The sequence below is a fragment of the Dermacentor silvarum genome, chromosome 11 (genome assembly GCF_013339745.2).
Source record: "Dermacentor silvarum isolate Dsil-2018 chromosome 11, BIME_Dsil_1.4, whole genome shotgun sequence".
Classification (NCBI taxonomy): domain Eukaryota; kingdom Metazoa; phylum Arthropoda; class Arachnida; order Ixodida; family Ixodidae; genus Dermacentor; species Dermacentor silvarum.
This window is the reverse complement of record NC_051164.1, coordinates 90365051-90383007: the sequence shown is the minus strand read 5'-3', so window position 1 is coordinate 90383007 and position 17957 is coordinate 90365051. Positions and strand designations below refer to the sequence as shown.

The 17957-nt window shown below is 48.0% G+C and overlaps 2 protein-coding genes across 3 annotated transcripts in view; one reads left to right on the top strand and one right to left on the bottom strand.

Annotated features, from left to right (window-relative positions):
- Window positions 1-640: 640 nt before the first annotated feature.
- The window catches only part of LOC119432956 (uncharacterized), a 33812-nt gene continuing 16495 nt past the window's right edge, over window positions 641-17957 (bottom strand). Inside the window, exon 10 of the mRNA XM_037700100.2 lies at window positions 641-1241. The gene's annotated coding sequence lies outside the window, so the exon portion shown is untranslated. The remainder of the gene's footprint in view (window positions 1242-17957) is intronic.
- LOC119432960 (protein lyl-1) lies at window positions 1163-9838 on the top strand. 2 transcript variants are annotated; one of them, XM_037700103.2, is made up of 3 exons: window positions 1163-1259; window positions 5595-5805; window positions 7849-9838. In XM_037700103.2, the coding sequence occupies exons 2-3, from the start codon at window positions 5606-5608 to the stop codon at window positions 8192-8194; spliced, it is 546 nt and encodes a 181-aa protein (XP_037556031.1). In that variant the 5' UTR covers window positions 1163-1259; window positions 5595-5605; the 3' UTR covers window positions 8195-9838. The 2 variants fall into 2 exon arrangements, with proteins under 2 accessions (XP_037556031.1, XP_037556030.1); XM_037700102.2 differs by having other exon boundaries at window positions 5595-5817.

Here is a 17957-nt window from a genome sequence, read left to right as displayed (position 1 = left end):
CCCGGCCACATTTCGATGGGGGCGAAATGCAAAAACACCCGTGTACCGTGCATTGGGTGCATGCACCATAAAAGAAAAAAAACCGAATTTAAATTTTTAATTCATTTGGCACTCATTCGGCAACTGTAATAAATACCATCGGTGATCTGTCCAACGCACTACGTGGCCCGCCAAACTCCATTCCCTAGAATATCGGCTACCCCCGTTGGTTACCCAATCACAAGTTCACAACCACTGTCTTCCTGTCTTTTAATGGTACGCGCCTAATATATTTCATTACATAGCTCGTTGCGCGGGCCTTAGCTTCCCCACAAGCTTCATTTCTGCTATTAGCGATAGCCAAATTACAGCCATTACTCCAAGGCGAAAATGTTTTGTCACAGCATAATGTACTCGGTGCCCTTCAATAAGCCACTGAAGAAATATTCGTGGGAAATCTGCAGGGGTATTTTGAGTACCATGAACGCTGCGCAGGCCAATGCACGCAGGTCGATCAGTGATCTAAAAAAACGCTTTTAGGTTTACGTTATCTTCATTTTTCGCATTATGTACATGAAGCACCACTACCATCATCTTCTGAAAATCGTTTGAAAAATATTTTTCAAACTGGTATACAGCGCAACAAGGAAAGTAAGAAACAGCCGAGCCGACCAAAAGAAGGAACAGAGCGCTTCACCAGTTCGAAAATCAAATACAAACTTGCCCAACCTCAATAGTGGATTTGAAAAACAGGTTGCGCATCATCGCTTTGGCGACGACCGACACGAGTAAAGGTGGAGCTCCACCATTCACGTTTACACGACAGCACATAAAAGTCGTAAAATATGCGTCACCACCACCACACACACAACGGGCCCCCGTAAGCGTGACGCTTCGATAATTTTACTCGCACGCCCACCGTCCCTTTAACAGGCAGTTGGCGCGCGCTCCGCATAACAGCGCGGCGTGTGGATTAGCCGCTAACGTTTCTATCGATCCGTCAACAGACGAGCGCCGAGGTCGGTTCGGAGTGGTCGCTTCGCCTTCTCCGCAAAACTGTCTCCCATAGGCTGGCTAATTAACGAGCGCTGCCATTGGTCGCTCAGCAGCCAATTGGCGTCGTGGGGAGGCGTCGCCGGATGCGTCGCTCGGCATCGATTGGGAAGTGGTGCGCAGCGCCGCCGCTGTGACTCCGCTGGGTCGGAATTCAAAGTCGGGTGACCCCGGAGAGTTCCGGTGTCTCGCGGCCATGATGACAAACCCTGCGTGACGAGAACAACGTAAGTTTTTCCTCACTGCTTTATTTTTGATTTTCTATTTTGTTGCGCGATTAATGCGTTATGCATCAAGTTGCAAAGGGTATAAGACCACCTCCTATATACCCTCGCTTACGCCAGAGCGCTATCTGCAATCGCTGCGCGGCCGGCTTCTAGACATGAATATAATTTTGTAAAAAAAAAAAAAAGTTGAATGTAGACATCCTGCAGTCCTTGGTGGAAGCGAACCGACACAACCAATAAACCCACTCCAATGAACTTATTAGCATTTAAACGAAAATGACCATATTCTCATGAATTTTGGGGGCGTATTTCTGACCCTCAATTCTAATTATCTTATATTGTAAGCTGTCATTGCTTACATCCACTTATGCTGTGCGGTTATGCCGGTTATGCTTCCCACTTCAAACAGAAACGCTGAAGTCTCACTACAAAGATTCTATGTGTACGACGGGTGAAAACGGAGTGGAACACCAATGAATTTCTCATTTCGTGGCAGATTTTGGGTAAGAGTGTCTCGATCGGCACCGGTGCTAGTCTCGGGATTTATATACGAAAAGTTTCAATTCAGAAATTAAAACAAGTGGTACAAGATATTCTACATTATTCATAGAGTTTAATATAAAAATATTGCGTAGCTTGCACTGGAGGCGCAATGCTAAAGAGACAGCGGAGCATTTTCCGGATTTTTGTTTGTTGATCGATTAGCTATTGATTGGCTGTCGATTGGCTGTCGCAAGGTATTGGCCACGTATTTGGGCTAGGCTAAGCACTGCCAAGTCATCCCCAGCATTTCCGGAATTTATTGATCGATTATCGATTAGCTATTGATTGGCTATCGATGACTGACTAAGCTTAAGTAGTCACAACCATGCTTAGCTAGACTCAGCCAGGATCAGCTTCGCTTGTTCACAGGGTATGTGCCATTGCGCTTGGACCCGTTCTGCACTGTCGCCAGGATCGGCCCACATTTTCTGTTAACGCGCCACGGACTTACGACCGGCTTAAGCAGCTCCGCTGTTTAATATAACAACAAAAACAGTCCCCGAAGTAATTTTGACCACCTGGGGGTCTTTAACGCGCACTACAACGCAAGCACACTGCCTTTTTTGCATTTTCGCCTCCATCGAAATGCGGCCGCCGCGGCCGGGATTCGATCCCGCGACCTCAGCAGCGCAACGCCTTTGCTAACTGAGCCACCGCGGCGGGCGCAGGTTCTTGTCGGTAATTACCGACAAGAACCTCCATTTTCAGTAGGTTGAAATTGTTTTTTCCTTCTTTTTAATTCTGTTTCTGAAACCAATGTATGTCATTTTCGCAAAGCAGTAGGCCTACAGAGTTCGCCCTACTGGATCAACAAGCATATGTTACAACATTGAAGAAAAAGATAAGGTCCCTGGAATGTTTGTTAATTTCACTCACGTTTTGATTAAACCTACACGTCATTTTATTTAAGAAACTAAATCATTACAGTATTCGCGGCCTCGCTCAGGTTAATTAAATGCTGTCAGATAGATGCTAGTTTGTCTCTACAAATGATATAGCTTCGAATAAGAACCCCCCCCCCCCCCCCCCCCCCAAGGAAGCATACTTCGCCTTTTATTGTCTAATTTAAATCTAAACATTATTCCTCGCGAAACTAATTTATTATCTATGCAAATGACGCTAGTATATTTTTCAACTCAGAAGCAGGTATATTTAATAAAGGTAAGGATATCTTACAAAGTCATTTGGACATCTAACAAGTTAAAGACAAACGTTTCTAAAACGAAAGCTGTAGTTTTGCATTCCAGGGGCCAAGAAGTTTCGTTTCAAAGTGACATGGTATTTAGAGGCTCCAATACAGCAACAGCACAGTCAGTGTACTCGGCGTTCACTTATCCGATTCCTTGCAGTGGAATGACCACGTGGATATTATTCTAATGACACTAAGCCATACAATAATGCAAGACAGAAGTTCACAAAAGTGAACTAAGTCATCAAGTGATTAACAGTGACTAACAAAGAACGTCACTGGAGAAAACGTTTCGACAAGGGGAATTATTGGCGCGCTGGCAAATCGAAGTCCCGTTGTCGATACATTGGCTTCATTGACAGTCTACCACTGCTAAGCTGTACAACTAAGACCTCGTTATAACGAAGTTGAAGGGGCGGTCAGAATTACTTCGTTTTATCAAACGCTTCGTTATACACATTATTGCATGTGCCGCACTATGAATCTGTACGGGGATTTCAAGGTGAATCCCACTTACTTCGTTATATCACCTTTTGTTATAACGACATTTGACTGTAATTAAAAATTTTAACAGCGATTTCAGTGGTTATCACAAATTTACCGATGTTTGCATTTTTAACAGCGATTGCAGTGGTTACCACAAGTTTACCGGTGCTTGTAGCCGCTAATGCCAAGTTCTCCAGTGTAAGTGGTTTAATACGTAAGCCCTCGAAAGCGTGCTTAACTGCATTGCTTCACTCCATGCCGTGAAGGCTGCCCTCCGTGATAGCTTAGTCGCCGCGCACGCAGTTCAAGGCCGCAGTGTAAAGATCTTTGCAGCTTCTCGTCTCCGCGTGTACATATGACGTCGCGTTCCGCAAATAATGTCTGCCAGGAAGAGATGGAAGGGGGGGGGGGGGGTAATTCGGCAAGGACGTTTTGACGAAGCGCCGATGTCGCGCTATCGCTACATAAGGCGACGTCCTTCCGCATGTACGCGGTCGACACGTACCCGCATCCTGGAGCGATAAATGCCGGAGGCGCAGTTAGAACCGTTGCAGACGAACGTCGCAGTCTGCAGGCTCGGTCGGTTCGCGCGCTTGAGCGAAAACAGTATGTACAAAGAATGAAGGAATAACAGATGTCGATTAAAAAAGCTTATCACAGTTAATCGCCCGCCTCATTGGTTGATCGGTTGTGATATATAGCATAGAGAGAAATGAGCAGACGTTATTGATTTCTCCGGCCCTGAAGACATTTACTGCGACAGTAAAGGAATGTATCGAGTTGGCACAGGTGGGGAAGAGGCAATGGTTAAAAGAATGTGTGAGTGTGTGGGGGAGATCCCGGATTATGCAAATGTGTAGTCTGATTTAGGCTGATACTGCCTTGTGTATGACAGACGCACATAAGCCTAATTTAGACCGGTAATGATGGCAAATGCATTTGACTGATTAATTAGGCGGGTTCACTGAATGAATATGATACGCATGTTATTAAGCTGATAAGTCGACTGACTGGATGATTAACGCGCATATACCGAGGGACAAGGCAAACTGATTCGACTTATTAACGAGGAGGATTCGCTGCGTGGATGATCCTAATGTGTTGACTGATTTAGGATGACAGGCCGACTGACTGGAAAACAACTACGTGACGACTGATAGAAGTGGAAAACCGATTTTTATCGACTAAATGCATCAGTTGACCCGCCACGGTCCATGTTTAGTAGCTACTGCTTTATGATGAGGTCGGGGGTTCGAATGTCGGTTGCGGCTGCCGCATTCTGACGGCGGCGGAATGCAAAAGCGCTCGTGGACAGAGCCTTGGGCGCACGTTAACCCCACAAAGCCCCCCCCCCCCCAAAAAAAAAAAAAAAAAAAATTCCACATCAAGGAAAATATAACAACCTGATCACCGTTATTTCTGGCCAAGGAGAGCACATTTGTGCCTAAAATAAAGTGCGCTATATTAATTATAATACTCTGGCATAATAATTAGGTAATTAGTAGTTGGATTGTTGCACCTCACTTCGGCGTCAACCATAGACCGTAACTTGCTTTGGTACGTTAAACTCAATACTAGGCTTGACGATACAACTTTATAGATGAATGTTTGGGCAGATAAAACATCGACTTGGCTGTATGTATGACACGCGAATACACACCGATTAGACTTACAGTCAAACCTCGTTATAATGAAACGGGGCATAACGAAACAATGGATATAACGAAGTCATATTCCCCTTGAAACCCCCACGGAGTTTTACATTGAAGTACCGTCAACCGCAAAAGTTTACGGAACGCAGATTCTGCCAGGAAGCTGAATTTTCGCGAAGTGTGGTCACACAGCCTCAAATTAAATGTTCTAGCATGTAGTGGCCTCCGCCATCCACATACAAAGTGATTCATTAAATTAGAAGTACCATGCCTTAACAGTGCAGGAATTCACATTTGCAGGGGAAACCGCATCCCGTAAACTTCTGCGGTTGACGGTACACGCAATAATGGAATTAACGAGGTACCGGATATACCGAATTTTGGCGCCCCGCCCCCCCGCGCAACTTCGTTATAACGAGGTTTTACTGCATCGATCGATCATTTGATTTTTTTATTAATTGACAGTGCGAGAAAGCATGGACACCTCGTCTCTGCGCGACTCGACGGACACGACCGACTCGGAGGACCGCAATGGACTAACCGACGACAGCAGTTGCGACGAGCCCTGCTCGCCGCCCCCGTGTTCGGGTTACGGCCGTGTCTCCTCTTCGACCTCGGGATCCTCCTCGTCGCACCGCAGGCCCCGCAAGGCCACGCGGCGCATGTTCACCAACAGGTATGCACACGAGTATGTACCGTTTTTTCATACTATACAATCTATTATATCGTCCCTGACTTTGATGTCCGTGTGAAGAAGCTTGCCCTCGCTGCTATATATTAAAGAAATTTTGCCTTGCTTTGTACGGGTCGAGAGTACAGGAAGTATTAACATGACGTCACATACACACCATTTTGTTGTATTGGTCACAGCTTCGCTCAACAAACATGTTCATAGCCTTTTAGGCGTATCTTTGTCCCACAAAGACAATCGTCATGTATCATGGGTGCTTTTCCTTTCTTTGCGCTGCTCTCCCGGTACTCCCAAGTCACGAACGGCAAGCGCGTTGTCAGCGTGACATTGCATTCTTGACAGCAAAATAGCGAGCGCAGAATTTTCAAGAAACGAAACGCAAGCAAGGCAGATGGCAACTATGGCTGCAGACAAAGATACGCCCCAAACGATGTAAACTGTTTTTAGAGTGTTCTACCGTGCTGCTGCAGATAAGCGGATCGAGGTAAAGTACCTAGATCACCGTGCTGGCTGTGCAAGAACATGGCGGCCTCGATGACGCCGGTACATGTACCCTCTATAGCTAAACGAAGATCCCTGTGTTCACAGCTTCAGAGTTGTGTCTGCACGCTGTTCTATGGACCACTGCTAACCATATACGAAACTATAACAATAATAAAGAATAAAGATCACGTTGTGCAACACAAGGTTCATGATAGGCGCAGCGCTGGGCGACGTACGTACACCTGATTAATTTCGACCACCTGGAAATCTTTAACCGGAGTTGAATTAAAGTGCATGGATGTTTTCGCATTCAGCAGGCATGGGATTGCGGCCGCCGAGGCCCGATTCGAACCATCGACCTCGTGCCCAGCAGCGGGGCGCCATGGGCACCGAGTAAAGGCGGCGGCTACACTATAAGAACGTACAGAGGGAGAGTTCTTTATGCTTTCACGCTGTCTGTATAGCCTCATTATTGCTACAAAGGACCGCGTACACTGTCAATTATTTGATTGCTCTGTAGCGAAGAAGAAAGACGCTAGTGGGTTCAGCGCTACTTGATCAAAACGCTAGTGGGTCGAGCGCTCTTGCTCGGCAACGGCTCTCGTGCTTGGAAGCTGTGACTGCCCTGACCGTTGACGTTGCGCTGCTTCGAGCTCTGTCAAATAAACACCTTTAGAATTGGTAGAGTCTGCTGGGTACCCTCAGACAATCATTCCCGGAACTCCGGTCCCGTACCCTACCATCTACCATGCCCCAAGACGCCTGCCAGCAAACGCCTAGCTCCTCCCGCACCCTACTGCGTGTCCCGGGGTGCCTTGTCATTACGACCCTCCTATCTACACTGGAGCGGACGACACTGACGTGGACGAATGGCTCACGGCGTACGAGGAAGAGAGACGCTAGTGGATTCAGCGCTACTGCTCTAATTACCCGAGTTTCTTTTTTAAACTTCTGACACAGTCGGTACCGAAGAAAGGCCCATTATAACGATCGATTAGGTTTGCTGGAATCTATTCAGTGCACATATAAGCGGCATGGTTGCAAAACAATTGCATATATTTTTTCTTGCTAATATTATTCATGAAGTATGTTGCGTCAATTTTTCGCTTTGTGTACGCATAATGCAGAATTTGAAGCGTTTAACGTATACACACAGTGACATACTGCTATTTAAGTCTGTGTAATGTGCCTGTTTCTGGTGACTGCAGTAACTGCAGTCAGGTTTGTTAGCTTTCACCACGAAGTCTTCTGCTATCACGCGTAACGTTTCGCGGTGGCATGTTGTCGTCATCGATACAGTACACCGCTATTATTATTACCGTTATTACAGAAACCTGATAGCAAACGAAATCAGCGTACGCCGCTTTTCCATTCACAAAGAATTGGTCGCCTTTTAGTCGAAACATAAAGAAATACCATTTTCACTAACTTCGCGTGAGTTGCACTCGCGTTGTGCCTTCGCGTGTGTGCGTATGCGTGTAACCCGCCTGCAGCGCCACGCCTTCCCCTGGCGGCATTCGCCGTTCGTTCGCTCTTTCCGTGCAGCCGCGAGCGATGGCGACAACAGAACGTGAACGGCGCGTTCGCCGACCTGCGCCGCCTGGTGCCCACCCACCCGCCGGACAAGAAGCTCAGCAAGAACGAGATCCTGCGCCTGGCCATCCGCTACATCCGGCTGCTCAGCTCGATACTGGACTACCAGCGACGCCGAGACCAGCAGCTGTGCTGCCCTGCCACCGGAGGCGTCAGCAACGGCGTGCACGGCCGAGACGCCAACCTGCTCCTGTTGTGCTCAGTGCGCGTGAAGCAGGAACCGCCGGACGAGGCGGCCAACGGACCCACGCCGCCCAGCTCGCCGGCGTCCAGTCTGAGCAGCATGGCCGAGCCGTGAATAGCCCCCTCTCCCTCGGGAGAGCGAACGATATGCGTGTACAGTTCGTTGCGTCGCGACTTACTAGGAGTGTACACACGTGTAGCGACGTGTGATACTCGTATGAAATACTTTTCTATACAGTAAACTCTCGTTGTAACGAAGTAATCTGGACGAAAAGATGACTTCGTTATAGGCAGTATTTCAGGTAAAAGCGAATGAGCTGAAGGAGAGTGAAACGTGAGAAAACGAAAGGGCTCGAATAAAGCGATTTCGTTATAACGAGAGCTTACTGTATAAACCTCGATAGTGACATTGTAAAACTGTTCCAACTTCCAGACAATTTCCTTGTAGTATGCATACGAGCAAATGTGCGGCAAAATGAGCTCGTGAAAATCTACCTACCGTCATATACCCTCTTTAGTAAAGTGGTCGGCCTGTAACAGACGCCGCCAACCACAAATTCGTTATGGAACGTACGTACACGCCGGAAGAATATGAACCAGAGCGTAGCAGATTCGGAAGAATGACGCAGTACTGCTTCCGGTGTGATTATTGGCCTCACTAGGTGTTCTCAAATGACAGGCCCGTACGGTGCCCGTATTGCTGTCACGGTAGGAGCCGGGGTTCCCGGCCTGCATCAACGCTTTGATGCGATGACGTCAGTGCAATAGGGCGTTTCATGTATCGTAGTTAGTTACGGATAGCTTAGGTGCCATACAGCACATGGAAGTTCTTCACCGAACTCCCCTCCATTATTCCTTCCCATTCCTGTGAAATGCACGGATAATTCAGATAAATATGTAATAGCATACGTCAAGAAATATTTTGGTGGGTCACATACAGCGGGAACAATACGTACCATCATCACTGCAACGTACTTTAGCCGAACTATGCTTGCTCTAATCAAACAAGATCTCTACATTGCAGTAACTTCATCTGTATGCGGCGTTTTTACGGGAATTATTGCGGCGCATCTTAAGAAAGAGAAAAGAAACGAAAACTGTCCCTGCGTAAGCTGGCTTTTCCGCCGTGCGATGCTGCATGAGAAGAAGCCCACTTTAATAATTTTGAATAAGGCTACAGTTAGCAAGCTTCGCTACGGGTAAAAAAAAAAAAAAAAGAAACACGATAAATGAACGAAGGTGCATCAGTGAGAGGTCAAACCTTGAGTCTGTCGGTTTCGCGAATGCCGCGTACAAACAAACTGCTCATTCGCACTGCTCGATAGACTACATTCGCTAAGAGAATCGAATAAGTGGCGGCGCATCGTGCAATATGCGTCAGCCAACCACATGCCCGGACGACTTCAGCGCCCCAGTAGCGGAGTAATTGTGCCACAAATGCAGTGCAGTGCACGACGCGGGAGAACAGTGCAGGTAAAGGCACGCAAGGCTATCGCCTATTGTCGCAGTCGCAGGTTATTATCACAGTCGCAGGTTATTATCACAGTCGCAGGTCATTGTCACAGTCGCAAGTTACTGTGACAAACTCCCATTTGTTTTCGCCTTCTCATGTAGTCCTATGAGCGTGTTAATTTGTGCTTAGGCCCCAACCTTAGCGTATATAGCGCGGTATACGGGCACACATATGCGAATCCCATGTGTCCCCAGGTGCTGCAGAGCGGCTCTTTATAGGAGCAATTTTTATTTGTTATTGAGAAATAAAAAATAAAAAATGAGACGACGTGCAGCGTCATTTTTATAGTTATAACCACATTAACGCGGTTTAGTGTTCGAGCGTACAGTGTGACTGACTCTCAAAAATAACACTGCGTAATATTCTGTCATAGATTACTGCCGAGATGATATCGAGGCCTGCAGCTTATCTTTATTGCGCGTATGTCCACTTGCTCTGCTTGCCCGGTCATGTCAGGTATGGTAATGGCTTTATTACTATTTAGGTGTTCCCTTTGCGAGTGGACCATAGTGTATAGGCAGGAACCCGAGTGTCGCATCAAACCTGAGCTGCTGTGGTCATGTTACCCCCCTGAAAAAATGTAAACTGACAGTTTTCGATTTCTGAACGTGTGGGTGTGCTTGAATACTCACCGATTTCAATTTAAGGAATGTGTCTCCGAGCAGTTTCACTGGAAGACAGAGGGTTAACGGTATTAACCTCCTGTGCTTGATCGAAATCAGTTTTGAACCAAAATGCTGGAGTATAATCAAATTCTAGAGCAAATACACACACGCACACAATACAATCGCAATCGCCAACTAAAACGTATGTTCACAAAAAGACACTGGTCACTGCTATCCCTCTATTTTTCTTTTCAGAGTGCGTCTGTTCACACTACAGCGTTGAACGTAAATCGTATTGCGCGTTTTAAGAAGTCATCCAAGCTAACGGTGAGAAAGACCCATGGACACTCCTCCCTTCGCCTTAGCAACGCGGCGTTGGCGTTTCAAGCTGTGAAAGTGTGGATGAGCGAGGTTGGCGAAGGGGGAGGGGGGGGGGTACGAAAGCTGGCGGAAGTGAAACGGGGCGTCGACGCTGCGGGCTGCCGAAACGGAACGAGGCGCCGTCAAACCGGACGCAGATAAGGAAGGCAGCAGAGTAGGGGGCGTCGTCGGGCAGGGACAAAGCCGTGCCCGAAGCTCTACCATACAGCGCGCCGTGCGGCACGACATCGCAGTGCGGTTCCGCGCGGAAAGCCCTCTCGTGTTTCACGAAGAAGGAGATCGCGGTCAGCGGCGATAATTGGCGGCGGAGTGGCTTCAAGTTTGGACGCCACTTGGCCGTGTCGAAGCTGTTCGCAATGCAGGAGGTGGGCGTGGCGTACTACAACGCCGTAATGAAACGCGAGCGGCAAGAAAGCAAAACGAACGGCTATCGACGTAATTTACGTGAATTATTCACGCTGCACCTTGTTGAATCTGTGAAAGTCGCCGCTAAACACGCGATAGCTTCAAAACTCCGCGTCCGTGTGTATTAATCGTTTTGGTGTGTAATCTCCGTGTGAACGCGAAAAGGGAAATCCGTTATGTAGACTTCATGTGTGTGCATGTGTTGGTTTAAGGCTTGTATGTAGGTGCACAGCACGTAAAAACCTCGGTACTAGTGTGCAGGTGGTGCCTGGAAATTGGTACTGGAGGACACGTCTGCCAGAGTGTGACCGTAGCATCGTATTTCCATTTTGTAACCATCCACTGCAATAACTCTCAGGATCAACCACCCAAAGAGCAGACAGAAAGGAACACGCACAAGGCCGGCACCAAAAAAATAAAAAATAAAAAAAAATAAAAAAAGCTCGCACTAGTACCGCGGAGAGAAAGGCTACAGAAACGATTTTGTTTTGTATGGTGAACCAGTCATTATACCGCTCTCAATGGCGATTCCCGTTCATGTTCGGTATGGCTTTGCAGCAATACTCAACGTATTGCTGTGAAGCCGCACGAACAGGAAATATTTGTACAATCCATCCTCACCCCAATTCAAAGCGTCAGGTTGATGAGAACATGGTGACCAGAGGAAGAGACGCTACAGCGCTATTTTGACAATGACAATATGTTATGGCAGATGAATATTACAGAGCATGTACTACGTTGTATTCAAGCCTATAGAGAAAAGATGACGCAGTGAACCTTCTACATTTCTATTCCTTTAACTCTTTCGTAGCTGGCTCTGTCCTATGTCGCGACGGATAATAAGGACAGAATAGTACATCGAAAGAAGAAAAGTACTTTCCAGGGACAGTGTTGGAGTGTCACACTGCGAGCTCGAGTCGGCGCATCAAAGTGTCATGTCAAGGCTGAGGCTTCGGACGAACCAGTTTCGACAGCTTTCAGTGAACGACCCGACAAACTCGACAGGTATAGCGTGCAAACGCCCGATTATAAATGTAAGCTCGGCGCTTATGAGAATTGCCAGTGTTTTCTTTTTATTTTATTTTATTGTTCGTAGGGAGGCGCAGATCATGCAGCGAAGAAGCTGGTCGTTCCATTCAAACAACCCTAGCTGGTTCTCAAGCCGCGTCATCGTGCATTGAACGCGCATCGTCGCGGACTGAGATCTATGCGTGAGCAGAGGCGGGCCATTGCGTTAACCGAAGCTCACAATTCAGTGGCACGTGCGAACCACGAAACGACGATTAAAAAAAATGCAAAAAAACCTGCGAGAATCACGCGCTCTATTGAATACGTGCGGACAGGAGCTGTAAAAAGAGACACGCTGCCGCTTCTCCCGTTTTTAATCCTCGGCGATCCTTTTGAAAAACAATCCGCGTGCCCGGTCCTCCTCGGCGCGGGATATGGTGGGCCGGCAGGCCTTTTTTTCTCTCGTCAGCCCGAACTGTAGCACTATCGCTGCCGTCATCATCCCCGTACGCGCGGCGCTCTGCCGAATCGGGGGGCTACGACGTGGCACTGCCGATTGGCTTTGAATTATCGTGTTGACAGAGGGAAGGTCAGGCCGGTGGCTAATGGCCGCGAAATTGGAAGGGAGCGACCGGTCTTCTCTCAATGCCCGAACGCGCAGCGGTTGCACCCGTACAGAGCGTACCGAAAGGCATAGGCGGCAGTCAGTCTGAGCGCTCGAGTTCCCATTTCCGCTTGTGCGGGCGCGCGCGCGCGGCCCGCCAGAGGGGGCGGCGGGCGTTTTCCCACGGCAGGAGACGACTCGGCAAAGGCGGCGTTGCAGTTCACAGTGCGTGCGGCGCCGGCGGATTAGTTCGGCTTCTTCGCACCCGACAACGACGCTACCACCAGCCGAGCGACCGGCGCCGAAAGAATTTGTTTCTATGTTTCCCTCGCCATCGCTGTATTCCCTCCCTTTCCCTTAGCCTCGCTGGGAGTAGTCGAGATATGCATGCGCGCACACGGACCGCTCACGACGTCCGCCGCTAGTTCACGCGCGCAGCGCTTGCACCTGCGGTGATGATATGAGCAAAGAAATAAGAGCGCGGTTGCCGCGCGATTCGCATCGAGGTTATTTTATGGCGCGTGATCGCGGGGACGAGGGAAAAACGGTGAATCTGATGCAGCTACGTAGCGTAGTAATGCGCGGAGGCGTGCGCTGTCACGGGTTGGCTCTGGGGCTCCGACGCTTTGTGCCTTTCTCTGTCTTCGCAAACAAGCCGAATATGAAATACGACTGTGCATACAGGCGTAGTGAATAGCGGGATGCGTTGTCACGTGACTCCGTTGTATAACATAGTCTTGCTGAATATTGTTAAAGTTATCTTTATTTTAATATGTAACCGTCACTACTAGCATTTTTTTCATGTCCGCGGCAGGACGTCCCAGCGATCTCCAATTGCCGCTGTGCTATGCCAGGCAGCTCCATCTTGTGCTTGAAAATTTTCAAATATAACAGCACCACCTAATCCTCTAGCGTGCCCTCGACTACACTGCCCTTCCACTGGCTAGTACTGATTAGCTGCTGCATGCATTACATGACCTGCCCAACTCCACTCATTCGCCTCAAGCTGAGCTAGAATAACAGGTACATGCGCTTACCCCGTGGATCTATACTGCCCTCGTCATAACGTTAAGCCAACCGTTTGCTCTTCCGTTGCTCGCTGCGCGGTCTTCTTCTCATATTCAAGTTTCTTCGATGTCCTCTAATTTGAGCCCCATACACAGTTGGTACAGAGGTGCCTTTTTTGCGCGCGTTTTTCGTCCTCTGTAAGCTGTTTGTGCCACTATCGCCGAAAAGAATACAAAGAAAGGGAAAATCCACCTATTCGCTTAACAATACGCTCATTGGAGACTCGAATTGTGTTAATGGTGTGCTTTCGACGCCGCAACGACTCGCAACCAGTTGACCGTATTGTATAAAAAGAGATGTACTAGAGAGGGGACGACCTGTGGCCTATTAGAGTAGCAGGATGGGTGCCTATAGGGAAGGGAAAATGCAGTCGAAGACGGCGGAGGATGATCTGATGCAATAAAAATGCGAAATTTGCAGGCATATGATGATGTCGGCTTACGCAGGTCCTGGCGCTGCAGTGGGCATAAAATGTCGTAAGGGCAACACAAGGACAGCCTACGCAGTAACGACAGTCTACAAACAGCAGAGTTTACAGACGCATTCGACACAAAACGAATGCGCTCGTTGAAACGCCAGCTACGACTTCTCTCTGGGGTTTTACGTGCCAAAACCAGTCTTGATTACGAGGCACGCCGTAGTGGAGGGCTTCGGATTAATTTTGACCACCTGGGGTTTTTCAACGTACACTACAACGCAAGCACACGGGCGTTTTTGCGTTTCGCCTCCATCGAAATGCGGCCGCCGCGGCCGGGATTCGATCCCGCAACCTCGTGCTTAACAGCGCAACGCCTTAGCTAAGTGAGCCACCGCGGCGGCTCTCCAGCTACGACGAAAATCCAAACACTAAAAACCACCCAGAATATGTGTATAGCCACGAGGGAACCTTCCATCGACCAAAAGCTGTAGCGCCCTGTAGCGGTAACAGCATGTTAATGTAGCTATCAAAACATGAACAGAGTTGAACTGCTTTTCTCGACAGCCGAACTAAACGAGGGTGTAGTCGTGGCACCATTGATCGAGACACGCTTTGCGAAGAGAGCTCAAATTCTGTACAAGATCGGAAGCCAAGGTTATGAGACAAGTCTCCAAAGCTTGCTCATACCCACTGCACGCGGGCAACGTCTTATATGAAATGGTGACACAACGGACTTCAACAGCCGCGTTATTACGTGCTCCAAGTTCATCAAAAAAAAAAAAAAAAGAACGAGAAGGAAAAATCAAAGACGGAATCCAAGCCGTTCGCCCAGCCTTTCGCAATTCCGCAGCGAACGAGCACGGCTATTCGTCGGGATGAGACAGGGTGCGAAGAGGCACGGTTGTCCCCGGAGAGCCCTCTTATCAGCCGGTGCCAGGCTCGCAGGCGAGTATCGATCGGCGAGCGCCGCCGCTGCTTGAAGCGCCATTGGGGAAAGAGGGAGAACGGATATATACGAGGGGAAGGAGGGCTGTCCCGTCGCCTCCTCAACACCGAGAACCCTGGGATGCTTGTCTCTACCACATACTGAGCGACGCAAGGAAATGAATATCCCGAGAGCAGATCGACACCGAGTCGTCATCAGCCTATTTTAAGTCCTGTCCAGGACGAAGGCGATCTCCAATTACTACTAAAAGTAAAAGAAAATTAAATTATGGAGTTTTACGTGCCAAAACCACGATCTGACTATGAGGCACGCCGGACCACCTGGGGTTCTTTAACGTGCACCTAAATCTAAGTACACGGGTGTTTTCAATTACTACTGTCTTGCGCCAGCTGACGCCAACTTTTATGCTTGCCACTTGCCTAATTCCATCACGCCACATAGTTTTTTTGTCTTACTCGACTGCGCTTCCATTCCCTTGACACCCGTTCTTAAATTCTAATAGACCGCCGGTTACCTGCCCTGCGCACTGCATGCATGGCTCGTTTCAACTCCGCGTCGTCCTCTTAACGTCAACTATAGAATATCGGCAGACCCTCGTTAGCTCTCTCATCCACGCCGCTGCCTTCTTGTCTCTTTAACTGCGGTTGGCCGGAAGAACTGAGGTGCGTCTTAACTGCGGTTAGCACGCCCGTGTAATAACTAGGGTATTAACGTTGCTTAGGCCTCGTTACGGCGTTGACTGTCGAACACAGCAGCCGCTGTTCGAATTTCTACGCTAGCTGCCGGATTGTACTCCGTCGGGAATGACGCTCTGCCGCTAAGCCCGAGATCGCGATTACGATTACTGGATACAGTGGCCGAACCTAGACCTGGGCGAAATGCACAAGAAATGCTCGTGTACCGTGCAAACCAAAGTTGTCGAAGTTAATCCGGAGCATCACGTTTCTGCGTCTCCTATTGCCCGCGAGTTTCCTTTGAGACTTTATAAATCCCTTAATGAACTCCGTACATAACCTATAATAGGTATTCTAACAGTGACTAAGTCAAGTCAAGACTAAGACAAGTACCCTTGTCGAAACAATGGCTCCAGGCTGGCGTTTCCCTTGTTCGGACCTTGCTGGTCAGTATAGATATACTATTACAACAGGAGGCCGGTCTATGGACTATCTGTAGGCATTCTGTTGTAATAGTATATCTCTCTCTTGTAATAGTATATAGCTCTTGTAATAGTTTATCCTCTCGATGGCAAGTTGCCATCGAGAGGATAAAGTATTAGAGAACGCCTTTCTGGATTGTTTCGCGGAAGTACAAAGGCACGTGCTGCAGCTACTGCACTGCTTTTTGAAAGCGCGCTCACGCGTGATTCCAGACGGCATTATGGCGTTGACAAGGGAGCTCTCGTTGGAATTGTCCGTAAGTTATGTACGGAAAAAAAAACTTTGTCTACAGAAAAGCAAGCCAACTTACAAGATTCTGCATATATTGTTCTAAAGGCTGTCTTAACCCTGCAATGCCCGAAGGCAGTTCCACTTAATGGTTCACCTGTACCTCGACTTCTGTCGATGGAGAGTACACTTGTACCAAGAAACAGAATGAAGTTTATTTGAGGTAAAGTTTAAATAGTATAAAAATTAATTAACCATTGGTTCGTTGAACTATCCGTAGCTGAAAACTCGTTATAGAATGTCAAGAACGCTACTATAGGATATACGTTACGTTTCTCGAGATTGAAAGCAGAATTTTGATACATCAAACTGGGCCTATCATACCGGGTGTCCCTTTATTTTTCAGATTATGCCGAATCTTTGACCTTTAACATAAATTTAGTCATTAAGCTGGATTACTTGCACAAGAAATCGAAATGCAAGTGGATTAATCACTAATTAACTTTTTAAGTTATTATTCTACCGGACATATTGTACGACCGGCGCCATCCTTAGCATTCGCTTCAAGCGAATATGCCTTGCAAGCTCACCGGCTACAATTCCCAAATTGCAATACGTGCCGTACAGTAATTGATTTAAACGGTAATAGTGGCGTTGTCCTTGTAGAATTCACTTAGTTGGAAGCAAATGACTGCGTAAACGGCTTTCGCTTAGTCTCAGGCCGCTTCGACGACAGAGTATTATGGATAACCTTGAGTAGTTTTCGAGATCGCTTCTCGTTTCGAACGCGTCTAAGCCTAGCGAAAGAAATATCCGATGCCAACGCCATCTATCGGGGAAGTCGGGAGATAGGCATGACGACAGCATGTGGCCTCTGAGATCAGAAGATTTCTGTTGAAGGTTGTTGTAGAGAGCTTGCACTGCTTGTCTGTTTCCTCGCAGATCAGCGGATATGGGATGTACAAATACAACGCGATTCCTGAGAGATCATACTAGGAACTACTCAATCGGTGCAGAGACATGCAGACACGGCAACACCAACGCGATTGCAGACGACGCGAAAAGGCGCGCGCGCGCGAAACACCAGCATGCATTGCGACCGGAACTAGTGCCTCCTGATTGGCTGTCGTCCACCGCTGCGCGCTAGACGCTTCCGGCGGCGGCGTTCGCCCGACGAAAATGTTTGGACAGGCAGATCGGCTGCGGACGGCAAATTTCTTGACGCCGGCCGTCGGACGTTCGCCGCCCGTTAAGTTATTATTCTACCGGACATATTGTACGACCGGCGCCATCCTTAGCATTCGCTTCAAGCGAATATGCCTTGCAAGCTCACCGGCTACAATTCCCAAATTGCAATACGTGCCGTACAGTAATTGATTTAAACGGTAATTAGTGATTTTTATTAGTCAATTATGCATTTTCATTTCTCGTGTCCGCCGCTTCGAGTAATCAAGCTCAAGCGCTGCGATTACGCTATGTGTTACAGGCTAGTTTTTAAAATTCCGTACGATTAAAAAAAAAGACAAAAAGCACCCGGTATCGATA

Excerpts from the sequence above, each read along its gene's own strand:
- LOC119432960 (XM_037700102.2), top strand. The coding sequence starts at position 5,606 with ATGGACACCTCGTCTCTGCGCGACTCGACGGACACGACCGACTCGGAG. Across the intron at positions 5,818-7,848 it reads ACCAACAGGTATGCACACGA|CCGCGAGCGATGGCGACAAC; the intron begins GTATGTACCGTT and ends CTTTCCGTGCAG.